Genomic DNA, 14,624 nt, shown 5'->3' with positions numbered 1-14,624 from the left:
GTAGTTAGTGAAAGCAACGTTAGTAGTTGATTAGCAACAGAAAGATCAAACCGCGCCATCCTCGGTCGCACACGATCGCAAGTGCATATGGAGGGGCAGCCGCTAAGGTCTATGAAGGAACCATCGTACCAATCTGGCAAGCCAATCTCAAGGGTCCAGCCCTGGCTTGGAAGGCACTAAAACGCGACTTTCGGGGGTCCGAACACACCGATCTCTCGGCCCTGTCGACATCGTCACCACATCGCGGGCGCTTGTACGTTTCCGATATGCGGAACCTGCAAGTTGCCTACTGTACTGACCGCTGCTGACAGTTCCACCGAGAATAATGGGTTGAGTTGTTCGACGGCCCTGCTTCTCCCTACCTTCGTTTCTTCGTGATCTTTTGACGTGTTGCATGCCTTTTGTGCTTTTTCTTGGACGGGAGGCATGATTCCGATATTGTACCGGAGAACAGCGACGCGACAATGGCTACCTCAGCCCTGAACCTGAAAACTAGCGACTCAAAGCCGGCGGCCACCGCGCTGATAGCTACCTCTGATGAGCCGAAGAAGTCTCCCAAGCACTACCGCGGCTTTGTCGCTGGGGTGTTCAGCGGCATTGCGAAGTTATCTGGTAAATAATCAGTCCCCCAGCACATACATTGAACATAGCTAACAAAGATAGTCGGTCACCCCTTCGACACGGTGAAAGTCCGCCTCCAGACGACCGAGAAAAGCCATTTCCGCGGTCCGGTAGATTGTCTGATGCAGACACTCCGCAAAGAAGGCTTCGCGGGGTTGTACAAGGGCGCTACACCACCGCTTGTAGGATGGATGTTTATGGACTCCATGTACGCAGACACATAGTCCCAAGCACCCCCTCATATTCCGTATACTAACACCACAAAGTATGCTAGGCTCCCTAAGCGTCTACCGCCGCGTCCTCAACGACCGCGTCTTCAACCCCCCCTCACATCTCCAATTCGGCGAACAACAGCGTAAACTGCCCGTATACGGCCACGCGTTAGCAGGCACAATGGCAGGATGGACAGTTTCCTTCATCGCCGCGCCCGTCGAACACATCAAGGCACGTCTGCAAGTCCAGTACGCCGCGGATAAGAAGTCGCGTCTATATTCCGGACCAATCGACTGCCTCAAGAAGATATACACTGGTCATGGAATGAGGGGTGTGTACCATGGTCTCAGCGCTACACTGCTCTTCCGCACATTCTTCTGCTTCTGGTGGGGGACCTATGACCTTTTTACGCGGCAGTTGCAACAGCGGACTTCACTGTCTGCTCCGGCTGTCAATTTCTGGGCGGGAGGTCTGTCGGCGCAGGTCTTTTGGTTGACGAGCTACCCGAGTGATGTGATTAAGCAGCGTATCATGACGGATCCGCTGGCACAAAGAAGGTTTCCGAGGTGGAGAGATGCTGCGAAAGCGGTGTATAGGGAGCAAGGCTGGAAAGGGTACTGGCGGGGTTTCGTGCCGTGCTTCCTGAGAGCGTTCCCGGCGAATGCGATGGCATTGGTAGCATTTGAAGGTGTCATGAGGAGTTTGCCGGAGTAAGGCGACACTTCACTCCCCTTGTTGTTCTAGACTTAGCGACTCATAGCATTGTGATACCACTCATAGATGATAGACGTATTATCTACTTAAATACAAATAGCAAGAAGACGTTTCTCTTGTCGTCAGATCATCATGCTGGTTTCGTAGCCTCTTGGCACATAAATCATACCTCATAACTTGCCCTTGCCGTCCTCAAGCTCGCAGAACGCCTTGAATGTTACCAGACCCTCTGCGCCCTCCTCGTCCTCGGCATCGATATCGCTCTTGATGACGACCTCAGCTGTGGCACCAACAAAGTAGACGTAGCCCTCCTTGATCTCCTCCTCCTTTGGTCCCACGCTAATCGTTCCCTTGCCCTTTGTGCAGAGGATGATGCTGGGCCCATCAATCGGATCAAACGTAGCCTTTCCTCCAACACGGTTGAGGGCAGTCCGTACTACGGCGAACTCGGGAATCGGTGGGTTGTACAGCTTGTTGCTGCTGTTGGAGCTATACGCCGGTGCGTTCAACCTGACCTGCGAGTAGTCCCTAGGCTCCATCTTTTGCTCGCTGATCGGCGCATAGCTGTATGTCAACATCTTTGTCAGGTTGTCCACGTCCTTGAACTTGGGTGTGAAGCCTGCGCGGACAACGTTGTCAGAGCTCGCCATGCACTCGATGATGTCGCCGGAGAGGTAGGCGTGAATGTCATCAGCCTTGAGGAACATGGCCTCGCCGATGTCGAGCTTAACGTAGTTGAGGAAGAACTGGACGAAGAGGCCAATGTCACCGGGGAATTGGGAGTTTAGGCGTACGACAAGGTCTGCGAGCTCTTTGCCGTCGTTGGAGGGTGGGCCGCCGTCCGCGAACTTGTCCCCCTCAGACTCCGCTGCCTTGACAAGCTCTTCACTGGCAGATGATAGTGCGTCCTTGTCCGTGTTCATGAGCTTTGTAAAGGCAGATTGCAGAGCTTTTTTGTTCTCCTGCATATCCTCTTCCTTGTCCGATGTCTCTTTGCCACTGATGGTGTCTTCAAACTTCTTTGCCTCTTCTTCGCCTACTAACTTTCGCAATGAAGGAACGGTCTTGAGGAAATGGGCGATTTCGGCGAGGGGTCGGAAGCCGCAGAGGCCGTCGAAGGGAGTGACCGCAATGGTCATTTCGGGCTTGTGGTTGTCATCTAGTGAGGTCAGTATTTCTGTGGAAATTTCCGTAATTATACTGACCTGGGTAGTTCTTGGGGTCGCTTGCATGCAACTGTTCGGCAAGCTTCTTGTTCGGGTGTGCCTGGATGCTCAGGGCCTTGTTGATGGAGAGGACCTTGAACAGGAAGGGAAGCTTGTTCTCATAGCGCTCGGCAATATCTGTTGATAACAGGGCTTGGTTTTCTTCGAAGAGGTCGAGCAGCGTTCGCTGAGTTTCCTTGTCTTTCGAGGGGAGCGACGGGTGTGTGCCCATCCATAGCTAACCGTGTCAACGACGCGTCAATCGCAGGCCGGAATTTCATACCTCGGCATATGGCTTCTCCTCTTCGATCGAGAAGTCTGAAGCATTTGCAGCGTGAAATTTGGCGGCTGCAGACTCTTTGCCGACTTTGCCTGGGTTGGTTCAGCATACTGCTGGGGCGAAGGTGAGTGATGACGCGGGGCACGCACCCCAGTCGTAGCTGTTAACACCTGGATTTAGTTAGCCAATGCTGGCTCAAATCAATTTCACTATCTCGACCTACCGCATTCTAGTCTGATAAGAGGGTTCCGCATCTTGAATATGGTTTCGGTCGAGTGTGGAGGTTGCGTATGTATTGCGATGCCGCGAATTGGCGGAGGAGCTCTGGGCGGGGTCCACTTGTTTGGTCCCGCACAATCGTCACCCTGCCGTTGGTTTAGGCTCATCCCCTCTCCCATGACTAGCGTACCCTACCCTGCATCCCGCCGACTACATGCCCCGACGTTGATCATCTGCAGCTACTTCCCTTCCTCCACCTCAGTCTGTCGCTTCCACACCACCACATGAACTACCTGCAGCGCCTTAGGTAACACGAAAAGAGCTGGGGAGTTGACGGGCCACAACTTCCTCAACATGGCAGCCCGCAGCAGGCCCCGTGGTCAGTTGAAGGAGGAGTTCGACGAGGAAAGAGCCCTCTGGAACTCGATCAAAGCTGACGGACGTCGCGTTGATCAACTCATGGTACGAATATACTTTCTTCATTAACACCAGCATTACAGTCTGCATCTCCATATCTATCGCCAGCATTCCTCACCATGAGCGAAGTACCGCGTGATCTTCGCGATTCTGACGGCTACTTGGGCCATAACCGAAACAAATATGGAAGAAAACCATATTACTATGACCAAGAAGATACAGAGGAGCAGCGGCAACTCTGGGAACAGATCAAGACAGATGCCAGACGCGTCGACAAATGAATGGTATTACACAGACCGTGCCTTGTCGCATGCATTATCTAAATTATCTACACATGAATCCGCTCCCTTGCTGACATGCCGCAGAAAGAGTCGGATGCCTTGCAAGAGAAAATCACCGCCCTCGTCGCAGAACAGTCTGCTCGTCAGCGTTCGTTGCCCAACTGACTACTACATATTCGTCCCACTGTGCTAACCCGGCTAGACCGCGGCGAGGAAACCTCAGCCCGTATTGATGACGAGCTTGAAGACCTTCTGCGCGACAACATACGTAATCTAAACGAGGCACAGACCCTTCTCCAGCAGGTCGAAGGCGGCAATGATGTCTCCACCCAGATAGAACTCCTGGCTGCCCTCCGTCAGTCGGAAGAGGCCCCGACCTCAGCATCACGAGCCACCAGCGTTGGGCACGGAAAGTCTGGACGCGACCGCCAAGGCAAGCGAAAGCACAACGACAACATTGACGACCGCGACAGCATGGCTGCGGACAGTCCTGGAGGTCCCAGCCCAAAAGTCGTTATCAGCAGTCAGAAAGATCGACTGGTAGCCAAGTCGGGCAGTAGCAGAGCAGGATCGGTGCCTGTTGCGAGAGAGGGCAGTGTGAAGATGGACGAAGACGACTCGGGTAAGGGTAAGATGGTTCTTCCTTCTTCCAAAACCAAGCCCACAATCAAGTACAAGACCAAGCGTTGAGCTGTACCTTGCTATCGGCGTTCACCTTAGACGGCAGACGATACCCACTGGCATATTTCCTTTCGGCTTGTTCGAGGTTTGTAGTCGGATAGGCAAGCTCATAATCTCACCTCATCTGATCTCATACTTCTTTTCATGTGCTCATGCCACCATGTACCATCTCTTCTATCACAGCGCCCTTTTTACACATCGTCCCATGTCTCTTCAGACACCACGTCAGCTGACGACATTACTACAGAAATCCGACCACGTCTTTCGCCACAGACAGAGGTCCTCTACCGAAACAACGCGAAGAATCGCTCTTCGGCGTCCTCCATGTCGTTCGAGGGCGAGGGCATCTTATGCCGCGTGACATCCGTTATCGGCGAAGGAAAGCAACGTCGGTACGAGATCATCGATGCTGATCCAGACCCTCCAACACCATCAGTACCCTATCGCGCTTCCGTTAACCACCTGATACCCATCCCACCACCCTCATCAAACACCACATTACCAGACCTTAGCAAAGGCAAGAATGTTCTCGCTCTCTACCCAGGTACCACTACTTTCTACAAAGCGGAAGTGGTGGCTGTCTGGAAGCAGAGTGATGGTAAGGTCAAGAAAGAAGATGGTGGCAAAGAAGGAGATGGTGTGGACAATCTCGTTAGGTTGAGGTTTGAAGGTGAAGATGAGGCAGATCGCGAGATGAGTGTAGAAAGGAGGTATGTGCTGCCTGATAGATGAGTGAGTAGCACTTCGGCTCCCCAGGGAGGGATGGACTTCCGGTCATAGCAGGCTCGCATCGAGTCTTATTGTGGAGTGTTGGATACCATTGGGGGAGGTTGTTCTTTGGCATGGGTTGGCTGCGGATACCTCTTGTGGTATATTTTTGCTTTTTACCCTCGCATACTCTAGTCACGCTTTCTTTACTTAGTACTATCGATACCTTATCACTAAAAAGTCATACCCATCTGCAATGGTTCGCTGTCTAGTCAAGCCGTAGAGTGTGGCCAAGCCGCTAGCACCAAAGCAAGCAAGCGCCATCTGGACATGTCCCAGAGCGCATCGCCAACAAGCCTCAAGACTCCGCAACGCGAACCAACCTGACCCCGCACAAGACGCAGAAAAGCATTCTATAGCCCGATCCAGTGTCGCGTCACTGAGAAGATCTTGGTAGGCGCCTACGATCCCACCATCAGACTTCCAATCCAATCACAAGCCCGACTACCGAAGCCATCAAGCCCGCGCCGCACGCCAACTCCACCAATATCCGCAGCTACCTAATCTCCACCACCCACCCACACTATTGTCGCCATGAACAACTTCTCCTTCCTCGAGTCCTCCCAACAACAACAAGCCCAGCAACAGCACAATCAAAACCGCCCTCCGCCCTCTCCCTCACATTCACAAGCTGGCAGTATTGCAGGATCGCAAGTTAACGGCGGCGGCCAAAACGGCGTTCCAATGGTTAATGGCCTACCCAGCGGCGGCCAGCAGACGGACATGAACCATCTGTGGGCGGTGGTGCAGCAGCTGAGTCAATTGCTAGAGGAGAACAAGGCCCAAACGAGGGGCATCGTAGAGGGTGTCGCTGCGATACAAGGGAGGGCTGCACAAGAAGAGGGAGGCGAGGTCGGTGGGCTCAATCCGAGAAGTGCGAGTGGAATGGGCATGAGGGAGGTTAATGGAGAGATCAATGGTATGTGGAGTCTGTATTGAGAGGGTTTGGACGGCGATACCACCCGTCTGGACTCGGATGAACACATACTAACACATATTACAGCAGCGACAGTAGCACATCTACAATCACAGCTCTCGAGCGCGCAAACAACCATCGCATCCCTAACCTCAACCAACACGTCCCTCTCCGCCCTCCTCACCGACTACGAATCCGCTTTGACTCTTCTCCTCGATAAACTTCGTCCGTACGCATATTCGCAAACCTCAGCCATGCTTGCTCTTCACAAGCACTACCAAGGGCTTCTAGACCAGGAACGCTCAACGTCTATGGCATTGCGGCTAGAGCATGCAGACTGGCAGGCCGGGTTGAGTCGCGTCGCGGAGAACGCAAGGAGCGCATTAAGATGCCAGAGCGAAGTCGAACAAGGATTGAGGGGCAGATGTAAAGAGTTGGGAGAAGAGAATCGCGTGTTGAGACGGATGGTGGGATGGGAAGAGAGGGAAAGTAGTGATGATGAGGGCGAGGACAAGGCATAGTTGGGCTCCTGTGAGATGTCATAGGAGGTATATCTTTCACGCATTTTTGTTATGCATAGCGTTGGCGTTTGGGGACATCACAAGTCGGTCACGCTTTAGGAGGGGCATACCCACGGCTGGCGTATTCTTTCACCAATTGGACGACACTGGAACACATGAACGTCAAACGTACTCAGTTGCAAGCTCCCACGTCACTTTCAAGCAACCAAAGTTCTGGATACATTCCATTACGAAAGTAGTAACGTTCACCGAATCTTCCATTTGAAACCGCTCCCATGTCGTACGCGGGAACTAAATACATCCCCCACTATACACCACGCAGCACCCGTCCCCTAGAGCCATCGAAATCTCCACTACCTCCTCCATAACGATAGAAAATCGCAATCCACCCCACGACATGATACGCATCCGCATCCCTCACAACCCCCATATCATCTCCTTCAAAACCATGCACGTCATAGGTACCATCGCCTTGATACACAACCGAGGCTACGTTGTGCATCTCGCAAAGGATGGTGTGGCCCTCTGCTCGAAGCCAGGAGCGCGTGTCGGCTACATCTTGTTGCGAGACTGTGGGGTGTGGGGGAGGGAGGTCGGCTAGTGAGGCGGGTGAGGGGAGGGGAAAGAGAGAGTCTGTTGATGGAGATGATGAGGGTGGAGATGGTGAAGATGGGGATGGAGATTGGGAGCGGGAACCACGGCGCTGTACTTCTCCATGGGGTGGTGTTTCAGTGTGCCTGAAATCGTGTAATTCGTGCAACGCGCCTACGACAATCTCTGCGTTTAGTTCTTCCCGGAAACGTTGATGGATAGCATCGTTGCGTGCTATGATAGCTTGCTCGATTGTACCGCTGTTCATTGGACTTGGTTCAGGATCGGAAAGTACGAAGCTTTCGGGATGGGGAAGTTCAGAGGGGTCTTGACTGGTTGCGTCCTCGAGGATTTCGCCTTCCTCTGAACCTTCTCCGTGCTCGTGGGTATGAGCAGATGCCCACCCCTCGTAGTCCCCTGAATCTTCGTCAGTCTGACGGTCGTCGTCGTGTTGCTCTTGCTGGTGATCCTCATTGTCTACTGCATTCTCCGCGGCCCTCGCTTCGAATTCTTGCATATTCTGCGGGACCCAGACCTCGCCATTCATGTTGGCACCCCTAGTCATCCAGTTCACACAGTTCACTAGCCCAATGCGTCTCGTCTCAAGCTCCTGGCTTGCCCAAGAGTCAGCAAGACCGTCCTCGCTGAGCCTGTTCCGGATATGATTCGCTACGATAAGCTCAAGCCAGTTGTCCCCGATCTCTTCATGCCAGTCGCATATGAACTCGTGCGCTTGGTGATGATGTTCAAGATGCCATCCTCTCCTCACTTCGCATAGCATGTACACGAGATCTGGGTGACCACTCCGGATTTCTCCATCGTACAATGAGTCAGCGTAAGCCATAAGCCAGTAGTAAGCCTCGCGGTTGTATACACCCTCGTTGTGCTCTTCTTCGTTATTGCGCATTTGTTCGGGTGTCAGAGCATTAAGGAGACAGAAGACCGTCCGGCACATGGGACAGGCGTTGCGGTTCTCACTGGCTGATTTCATCCAGTGGAGACAACATTCATTGTGGAAGATGTGGCCGCATGGAAGGCGCACTGCAACGCCATTGTCCCAGTTGAAGTCTTCCCAACATATACTGCAGGACTCGGGAAGCTGCTCGGAGTACTGAACGGACCCATCCATGGTAGCTATGAATTGCCCCATTGCGGGCAAGTCTGGCATGACACCATCTTGCTGGTCAGGAACTGGAGCGGTAGTTTGCATCGACATGGTTGAGTTGAGTTAGGGGTGTGGCTTGCTTGACAGTTGGGAGCAAACGAGTGGAAGCTTATATACAGACTCCTTGGGGTTCATCGGGTCTTTCCCACAGGGAAAGCGATGCTCAGTACATGTTGCGGGTAGGATAATTCACTGCGCGCATCGCCACAACTAAGTACACCACATGTACTGCTACCTATAGCCATTCACTATGAAGGCAATCACATGGCCATATATAAAGCACCAGAAGCGGAATCACCCACGGCTGCAATTCATATTAAGAACACATTCGCACAACACACTCAACCAGCTCGCACATCCTCCGCTGATATGGCGCCCAACAGCCTCCCCAGCCTCGAGCAGTTCCTCGACGAGCGAATCCGTCAACAAGCACAAGACTTTGGGGTCACCGATGACACCAACTGCGCCATCTGTCTGGAGCTCCTGCAAGTAGACTCCCAAGATCCGAGTACCCGCCTCGCTCAACTCCCCTGTCAACACACACTGCACTTCCACTGTCTACGAGACATGACGGAAGGTTACACCGAGAACCGCAACAAGTGCCCGAGCTGTCGACAAGAGCTCTTCGAGCTAAACTTGCTACCACCGGCAAGGGAAGCGCTGGCGCGGAAAGAAAAGGAGACGTATTACGACTGTGATGCGTCTTTTGACACCAAGCGCTATACCGAGCTATTGACGATCACCGACAACCTTTTCGACGAGCAACGCAGACTCCATGGAACTGGTGCGGAATGCTATGTCGGGATTCCAAAACGTGTATGCGCATCGCGGATGCAGGCGGGGCTTCAATGGGTTATGATTTGTGAGATGCACGCTGCGGCTGAATCCGCATGGTTGGAGCTTGAGGTTGCTCGGCGTGTGGAGGACCAACTCAGACATGCTAATATGTTGGAGACTTGGTCCGGTCGTATCTTCATGGGTGCGTTGGAGGTCATGCAGGATATGTTCGACGAACAGTTCCAGTGTTCGGATGACGAACGCGAGCTCGAGGAACGTGTTTCGGTAATGGACGAGGATGAGGAGGACGATGAAGGAAGTAAAGAGGAACCTGAACGACCAAACCCGCAGCCGTTAAGAGGATCTATGAACGAGATTTTCGGCCCAGATGTTGGAAGGCCGTGGACGCCTACATCTCGAGATTATCGTCCGATGGAACAATCTCCAAGTCCTCCGAGGGCTACACCACCACAGCGATCAACTCAGAGTCTACCACCACCAAGCCCGGATACGACATTGATGGTTGAAGACTGGCGCCGAGAGACCCAATCAGCGCCGTCACCTGCAAGTTCACCCACGTTTTCACATACATCATCAGACGACATATTTGCAGCCGGGATGATAAATGATGTCCGCCAACAAAACCAAAGCGCTCAGCAGCGTTTCCTACAAACCCGCGAGAGACTTCGGCGAGATCGAGTCAACGTCCTTGAGGTACTTAATGTGGCCTCGGTGGAGATATAGGCAAAACTTTTTCGGCCGCCCCCTAGCACTATTCGGCCGCCCCCTTTATAACTTCTCTATCTTAAGAGATAAAGCTTAACTTTCTACTACAAACTTATAGAACTATTAATTTTATATACTTTACATTAAGAAAGTTAGTCTTTATATCTAAGAATAAAAAAGTTATAGCTAAGAAAAGATAGACTTTTTAAGTAGAAAAAGAGAAAAAGTATCTTCTTTCTATATAACTTCTTTGTTTTTAGAGATATATACTAACTTTCTATATATAAGATATTTAGAATCTAAAGTTCTATAAATCTCTAATATAGAGTTAAGCTTTGTATCTTAAATTTAAGAAGTTATTTAGAAAATAAAGCTTTTTCTATATAAATATAGAGCAACTTCTTTATCTTAAGATATAAAGCTTAACTTTATATTAGAGACTTATAGAGCTTTAAATTCTAAATATTTAATATATAGAAAGTTAGTATATATCTCTAAATAAAAAGAAGTTATATTAAGAAAACTACTTTTTTAGGGGGCGGCCGAATAGTGTTAGGGGGCGGCCGAAAAAGTTTTGCCGAGATATATGGGCACCGGGCGCGACGGATCAAACTGCTTTCTGGAGTTGTAATTGGGATTGTGAGGGATGTTGACGGATATGACATGGTGGGTAGTATGGCGATATTTTGGCGCTGGCAGCCACAGGGTTGACGTGCTTCGAGGATGTTTGGACGTCAGACTGCCGGGTGATAGGTTGGTTTGCAGACTACAAACGCTGTTTGTCCGTTCGAGTGGAGGGGCATCAATTGATTTGTTGGCTACGATCGTTTGAGGTTCGTGGCGCCTGACGTTCGCGCTGCCTCGTCGTGACGACATGTTGTTTTGACAGAGGTGATAGCGTCATGACGAACGATTTTCACGCCGACAGCGCATGTTGGACGTCACGCTGATGAATACTTCGTCCCATGTATTCCCCCTCTAGCGCCATCTCAGATGTATAAGTACCTCTCCACTCCCCCCGACTTCTTCTTTCCTCATCACTCAGACATGGTCTGACCAAAAATGACTACCCTCACATGGGATGTCCGTCTAAAAACACGATTTCTACCTGGTCATGGTTTTGCTGGATTTGAAAAGAAAATTGCGATGTCGATCGATATGACTTGAGATGGTCTGTTGACATGGCGCACTAAATGCTGATTTGAGACGTGACTCTGAACATGACTTTCTTGATGGATTTTTGTACCCAGGTATAGAACCTGACATGAATAAAAATAGGAGTTTTTTGAATAAGCAATGATTAGAATAACGGACGAACAATCCCATCTCGCATGCCCAGACGTCCGCTCGCTAACCCCCGTCCTTACCCCAGACTTCTACCTCGGCACAACTAGCAATCCCCCGCTTATCGCACCTCACCACTTTCACTTCCGTCCCCCGTCCGAGTCCACTTCTAACGCAATCGAGCTACCCGACGTGCTGTCTTGGACTAGTCACCCCGTTTATGCAGCGGCGTCAGCAGAGATGCCTCGGGGTAGAGTAGAACCGGTGGATGGGTGCGCTGGGTCACACCATGCATGTATCGCGACTTCCCATCTCGAAAAGTGTCGTTGTTATATTTCAGACATTTGGATCACTAAGCAGAGGAAGGAATCGGTAGAACGTAAGTTACTATTCCTGTGTGTACGTGTACTTGATTGAGTGGTCGCTGATGGATGCCGAGTAGGATTTCGCTGACGCCTATATCGCCGGGCGTCTGACTTTGCAAGCCATCAACAAGGGCAACGGCACGGAGCGCATCGTGGATACCAATAGTGGGCCAAGAACCAAGAGTGATAAGAGTGGACCCCGTCATTACAAGTTGATTCTCCTCCTCGACATCTTTACGACGTTTGCTCAGCCAGCACATTGAACCGCCACCATGGTGATCAAATCCCGGTATTCGTTCCCCATACCCCAGGTCTCACTACCAACGTACATATTCGATTCGCCTACCGTAGAACTACCAAAGGAACCGTTTTATCTTTCGGCAAGCGAACCCGAAAAGTACAACATCTCGTTACACGATCTTCGTCTCTATGCGAAACGCTTCGCTTCGGGTCTGCAGCGCGCAGGCCTCGAACCAGGAGATCGCGTGTTGCTCTACTCGGGAAATACGCTCTTCTTCCCAGCAGTAGTGATGGGTATCGTCATGGCAGAGGGTGTCTTTACCGGCGCAAATCCCACTTACATTGCCCGAGAGCTAGCGTACCAATTGAAAGACAGCGGAGCGCGCTTCATGGTATGCGCAGAGGGCAGTTTGGACACAGGAATCGCAGCTGCGAAAGAGATTGGCATGGGTCCTGAGCGCATCTTTGTCTTCGACGATGGTGTTGCCACGTTCGAGGGCCGTAAAGTGGAGAAGAAGACGGAGCTCGGAAATGTCCGCCACTGGACTGAACTGCTCGACACGCCAGAATGCGGCGACGCATATTCATGGCCCGACTTGAAGACACCTGAAGAGCTCGATCGCATAGTTGCGCTCAACTACTCCTCGGGAACGACTGGTGTTGCAAAGGGTGTTATGATAACGCACAGAAACTATGTCGCAAACTGCAGCCAACAGATCCACATCCAGACCACCAGCCCCGACTACCATGAGAAGCTGAAGACGAAGAAGTACCTTTGCTTCCTGCCCATGTATCACGCTATGGCGCAAGCCATCTTCTGTTTCGGTGCGGTAAAACAACGCGTACCGGTTTACATGATGCCCAAGTTCGACTTTGTCGAGATGCTACAGAACGTATCAAAGTACCGCATTACGGATATGGTTCTGGTACCCCCGGTCATCGTGGCCATGGCAAAGCACCCCGCGACGAAGAAATTCGACTTGAGCTCCGTGACGGGCGTGTCTTCGGGCGCTGCCCCACTAGGCCGGGAAGTGATTGAGGAGTTCGAGCGGCTATGGCCGAACGGCCAAGTCAACGTCAAGCAAGGTTACGGCATGACGGAAGTCACCTGCGCAGCAACCACATTCCCGCCATCTGCCTACTCATCCAGCTTCTCTGTCGGCGAAGTCCTAGCAAACTGCGAAGCAAAGATCGTCGTAGATGACGACGGCAAGGTCGAAGCGCCGCAAGGCGAGAGAGGCGAGATCTGGGTTCGCGGACCCAACATCATGAAGGGGTACTGGAACAAGCCCGACGCGACCAAGGAGACTCTCACAGAAGATGGGTGGTTGAAGACGGGAGACGTGGCCTACGTGGATGAACAGAACCACTTCTTCATAGTTGATAGGAAGAAGGAATTGATTAAGGTCAAGGGTCTACAGGTTGCACCGGCGGAGTTGGAAGCGCTGCTGCTGGACCACCCAGATGTGCAGGACGCTGCTGTTATTGGCGTTAAAGCGTAAGTTTGCCCGATTACATCCGGTCTGTATCAACTGCTAACTTTTGTCAGTAATGGCGATGAACTGCCTCGCGCGTACATTATGCCTCAGTCGCCCGAAAAGGCGACGCCTGAGACGGCTGAAAATATCAAGAAGTGGCTGGCTGAGCGTGTTTCTAGACATAAGCGCTTGGAAGGTGGTGTGCATTTCATTGACGCGATTCCGAAGAATCCTTCTGGCAAGATTCTGAGGAAGGAGTTGAGGGAGAAGGCTGCGCTGGAAGATACCAAGGCGAGGTTGTAGATTTGATAGAGGCGTTCATAGAGGTAGAATCTCTGCAAGATAGCGATTCAGCGTTCAGTATGAATCGTAGAATGATCGAGTACGGGGTTCAAATCAGAGCTGTAGTTTCTTGCTCCAATGCCTTTCGTCCAGAATGCCAATTGGCCCCGAAACATGGATTTGATGTCTTCATGATTCTTGATGCTTTGATATATACATGCAGCATGCTCCGCTCGTGACTGACACGTTCATGGACCATTCCCGCATAACACCTTAGTTGCTTCGCTGTCCGTTCTTGGCCGCCCTCAGCTCGTCCATCTTCTTGACCCGCTCCTTGAACTCGTCGTACTGGCACTTTTCGTATGAATGCCTCTCGTTCTGGAATTCTTGTCAGCCGCCCACTCTGGCCCTTCTTCATCCATTCTCGCGTACCTCGCACTTCCATGGTAGGTAGTACTCCTCGTACCGACACCGGTTCAAGGGGATAAGAAGATGTGCGCATGAGTCTCGGTAGGGGAGCGGTAGTTTGGCGGCGCTCATTTCCTCGCGGGTAGCCTCTGCGGTCCCGTCAGTTTCTATTACTTGAATGCGTAGGATGCGTGGGCCGGCGTACTCCTCGGCTCGCCGTCAAGGCCGACGGCATGCTTGATGGTTTCTGTGACAGTCATACTGGCGGCCCAGGGGGTTATTTATCGTCAATGGCGCGCGGGGGGGTGGTGGGCGGAGGGTCTTGGGCGGGCGAGCTTGGTGAGGTTCACTTGGTGTCGGCAAAGGCAGCTGATGACCCCGACGCTTGGCAGGGCAGTCGCGAACGCGGACTCCAACGCGCCTTCCCCCAGGTCTGACGCGAACCGCAGACACGCCTTCACGAAATCACTTG

The 14,624-nt window shown here is 51.9% G+C and overlaps 8 protein-coding genes across 8 annotated transcripts; 5 read left to right on the top strand and 3 right to left on the bottom strand.

The window, feature by feature from the left end:
- Nucleotides 1-464: 464 nt before the first annotated feature.
- Nucleotides 465-1,548, top strand: J4E86_001313 (uncharacterized protein; the record flags this gene model as incomplete). The annotated part of the gene is made up of 3 exons (XM_051441883.1): nt 465-612; nt 664-829; nt 888-1,548. The coding sequence occupies 3 exons, from the start codon at nt 465-467 to the stop codon at nt 1,546-1,548; spliced, it is 975 nt and encodes a 324-aa protein (XP_051308054.1).
- Nucleotides 1,549-1,718: 170 nt separating this feature from the next.
- J4E86_001312 (uncharacterized protein) lies at nt 1,719-3,287 on the bottom strand (the record flags this gene model as incomplete). Its single annotated transcript, XM_051441882.1, has 5 exons — nt 1,719-2,707; nt 2,754-2,991; nt 3,037-3,125; nt 3,183-3,203; nt 3,257-3,287. 5 exons carry the CDS (start codon nt 3,285-3,287, stop codon nt 1,719-1,721), a joined length of 1,368 nt encoding a protein of 455 aa, XP_051308053.1.
- A 319-nt stretch (nt 3,288-3,606) lies between these two features.
- Nucleotides 3,607-5,363, top strand: J4E86_001311 (uncharacterized protein; the record flags this gene model as incomplete). The annotated part of the gene is made up of 4 exons (XM_051441881.1): nt 3,607-3,714; nt 4,035-4,098; nt 4,153-4,578; nt 4,879-5,363. 4 exons carry the CDS (start codon nt 3,607-3,609, stop codon nt 5,361-5,363), a joined length of 1,083 nt encoding a protein of 360 aa, XP_051308052.1.
- Nucleotides 5,364-5,933: 570 nt separating this feature from the next.
- On the top strand, nt 5,934-6,836 carry J4E86_001310 (uncharacterized protein; the record flags this gene model as incomplete). The annotated part of the gene is made up of 2 exons (XM_051441880.1): nt 5,934-6,318; nt 6,403-6,836. The coding sequence occupies 2 exons, from the start codon at nt 5,934-5,936 to the stop codon at nt 6,834-6,836; spliced, it is 819 nt and encodes a 272-aa protein (XP_051308051.1).
- Nucleotides 6,837-7,325: 489 nt separating this feature from the next.
- On the bottom strand, nt 7,326-8,643 carry J4E86_001309 (uncharacterized protein; the record flags this gene model as incomplete). The annotated part of the gene is made up of 2 exons (XM_051441879.1): nt 7,326-7,388; nt 7,546-8,643. 2 exons carry the CDS (start codon nt 8,641-8,643, stop codon nt 7,326-7,328), a joined length of 1,161 nt encoding a protein of 386 aa, XP_051308050.1.
- A 318-nt stretch (nt 8,644-8,961) lies between these two features.
- Nucleotides 8,962-10,113, top strand: J4E86_001308 (uncharacterized protein; the record flags this gene model as incomplete). Its single annotated transcript, XM_051441878.1, has 1 exon — nt 8,962-10,113. One exon carries the CDS (start codon nt 8,962-8,964, stop codon nt 10,111-10,113), a length of 1,152 nt encoding a protein of 383 aa, XP_051308049.1.
- Nucleotides 10,114-12,016: 1,903 nt separating this feature from the next.
- Nucleotides 12,017-13,765, top strand: J4E86_001307 (uncharacterized protein; the record flags this gene model as incomplete). The annotated part of the gene is made up of 2 exons (XM_051441877.1): nt 12,017-13,482; nt 13,534-13,765. 2 exons carry the CDS (start codon nt 12,017-12,019, stop codon nt 13,763-13,765), a joined length of 1,698 nt encoding a protein of 565 aa, XP_051308048.1.
- A 252-nt stretch (nt 13,766-14,017) lies between these two features.
- Nucleotides 14,018-14,412, bottom strand: J4E86_001306 (uncharacterized protein; the record flags this gene model as incomplete). Its single annotated transcript, XM_051441876.1, has 3 exons — nt 14,018-14,122; nt 14,177-14,301; nt 14,358-14,412. The coding sequence occupies 3 exons, from the start codon at nt 14,410-14,412 to the stop codon at nt 14,018-14,020; spliced, it is 285 nt and encodes a 94-aa protein (XP_051308047.1).
- Between the last annotated feature and the right edge of the window lie 212 nt (nt 14,413-14,624).

This window comes from Alternaria arbusti (assembly GCF_024043155.1).
Source record: "Alternaria arbusti strain BMP 1465 chromosome Unknown scaffold_1, whole genome shotgun sequence".
In the NCBI taxonomy this organism is placed as follows: domain Eukaryota; kingdom Fungi; phylum Ascomycota; class Dothideomycetes; order Pleosporales; family Pleosporaceae; genus Alternaria; species Alternaria arbusti.
Note: the sequence above shows the minus strand (reverse complement) of the source record. Positions and strands in the feature narration are given on the sequence as shown.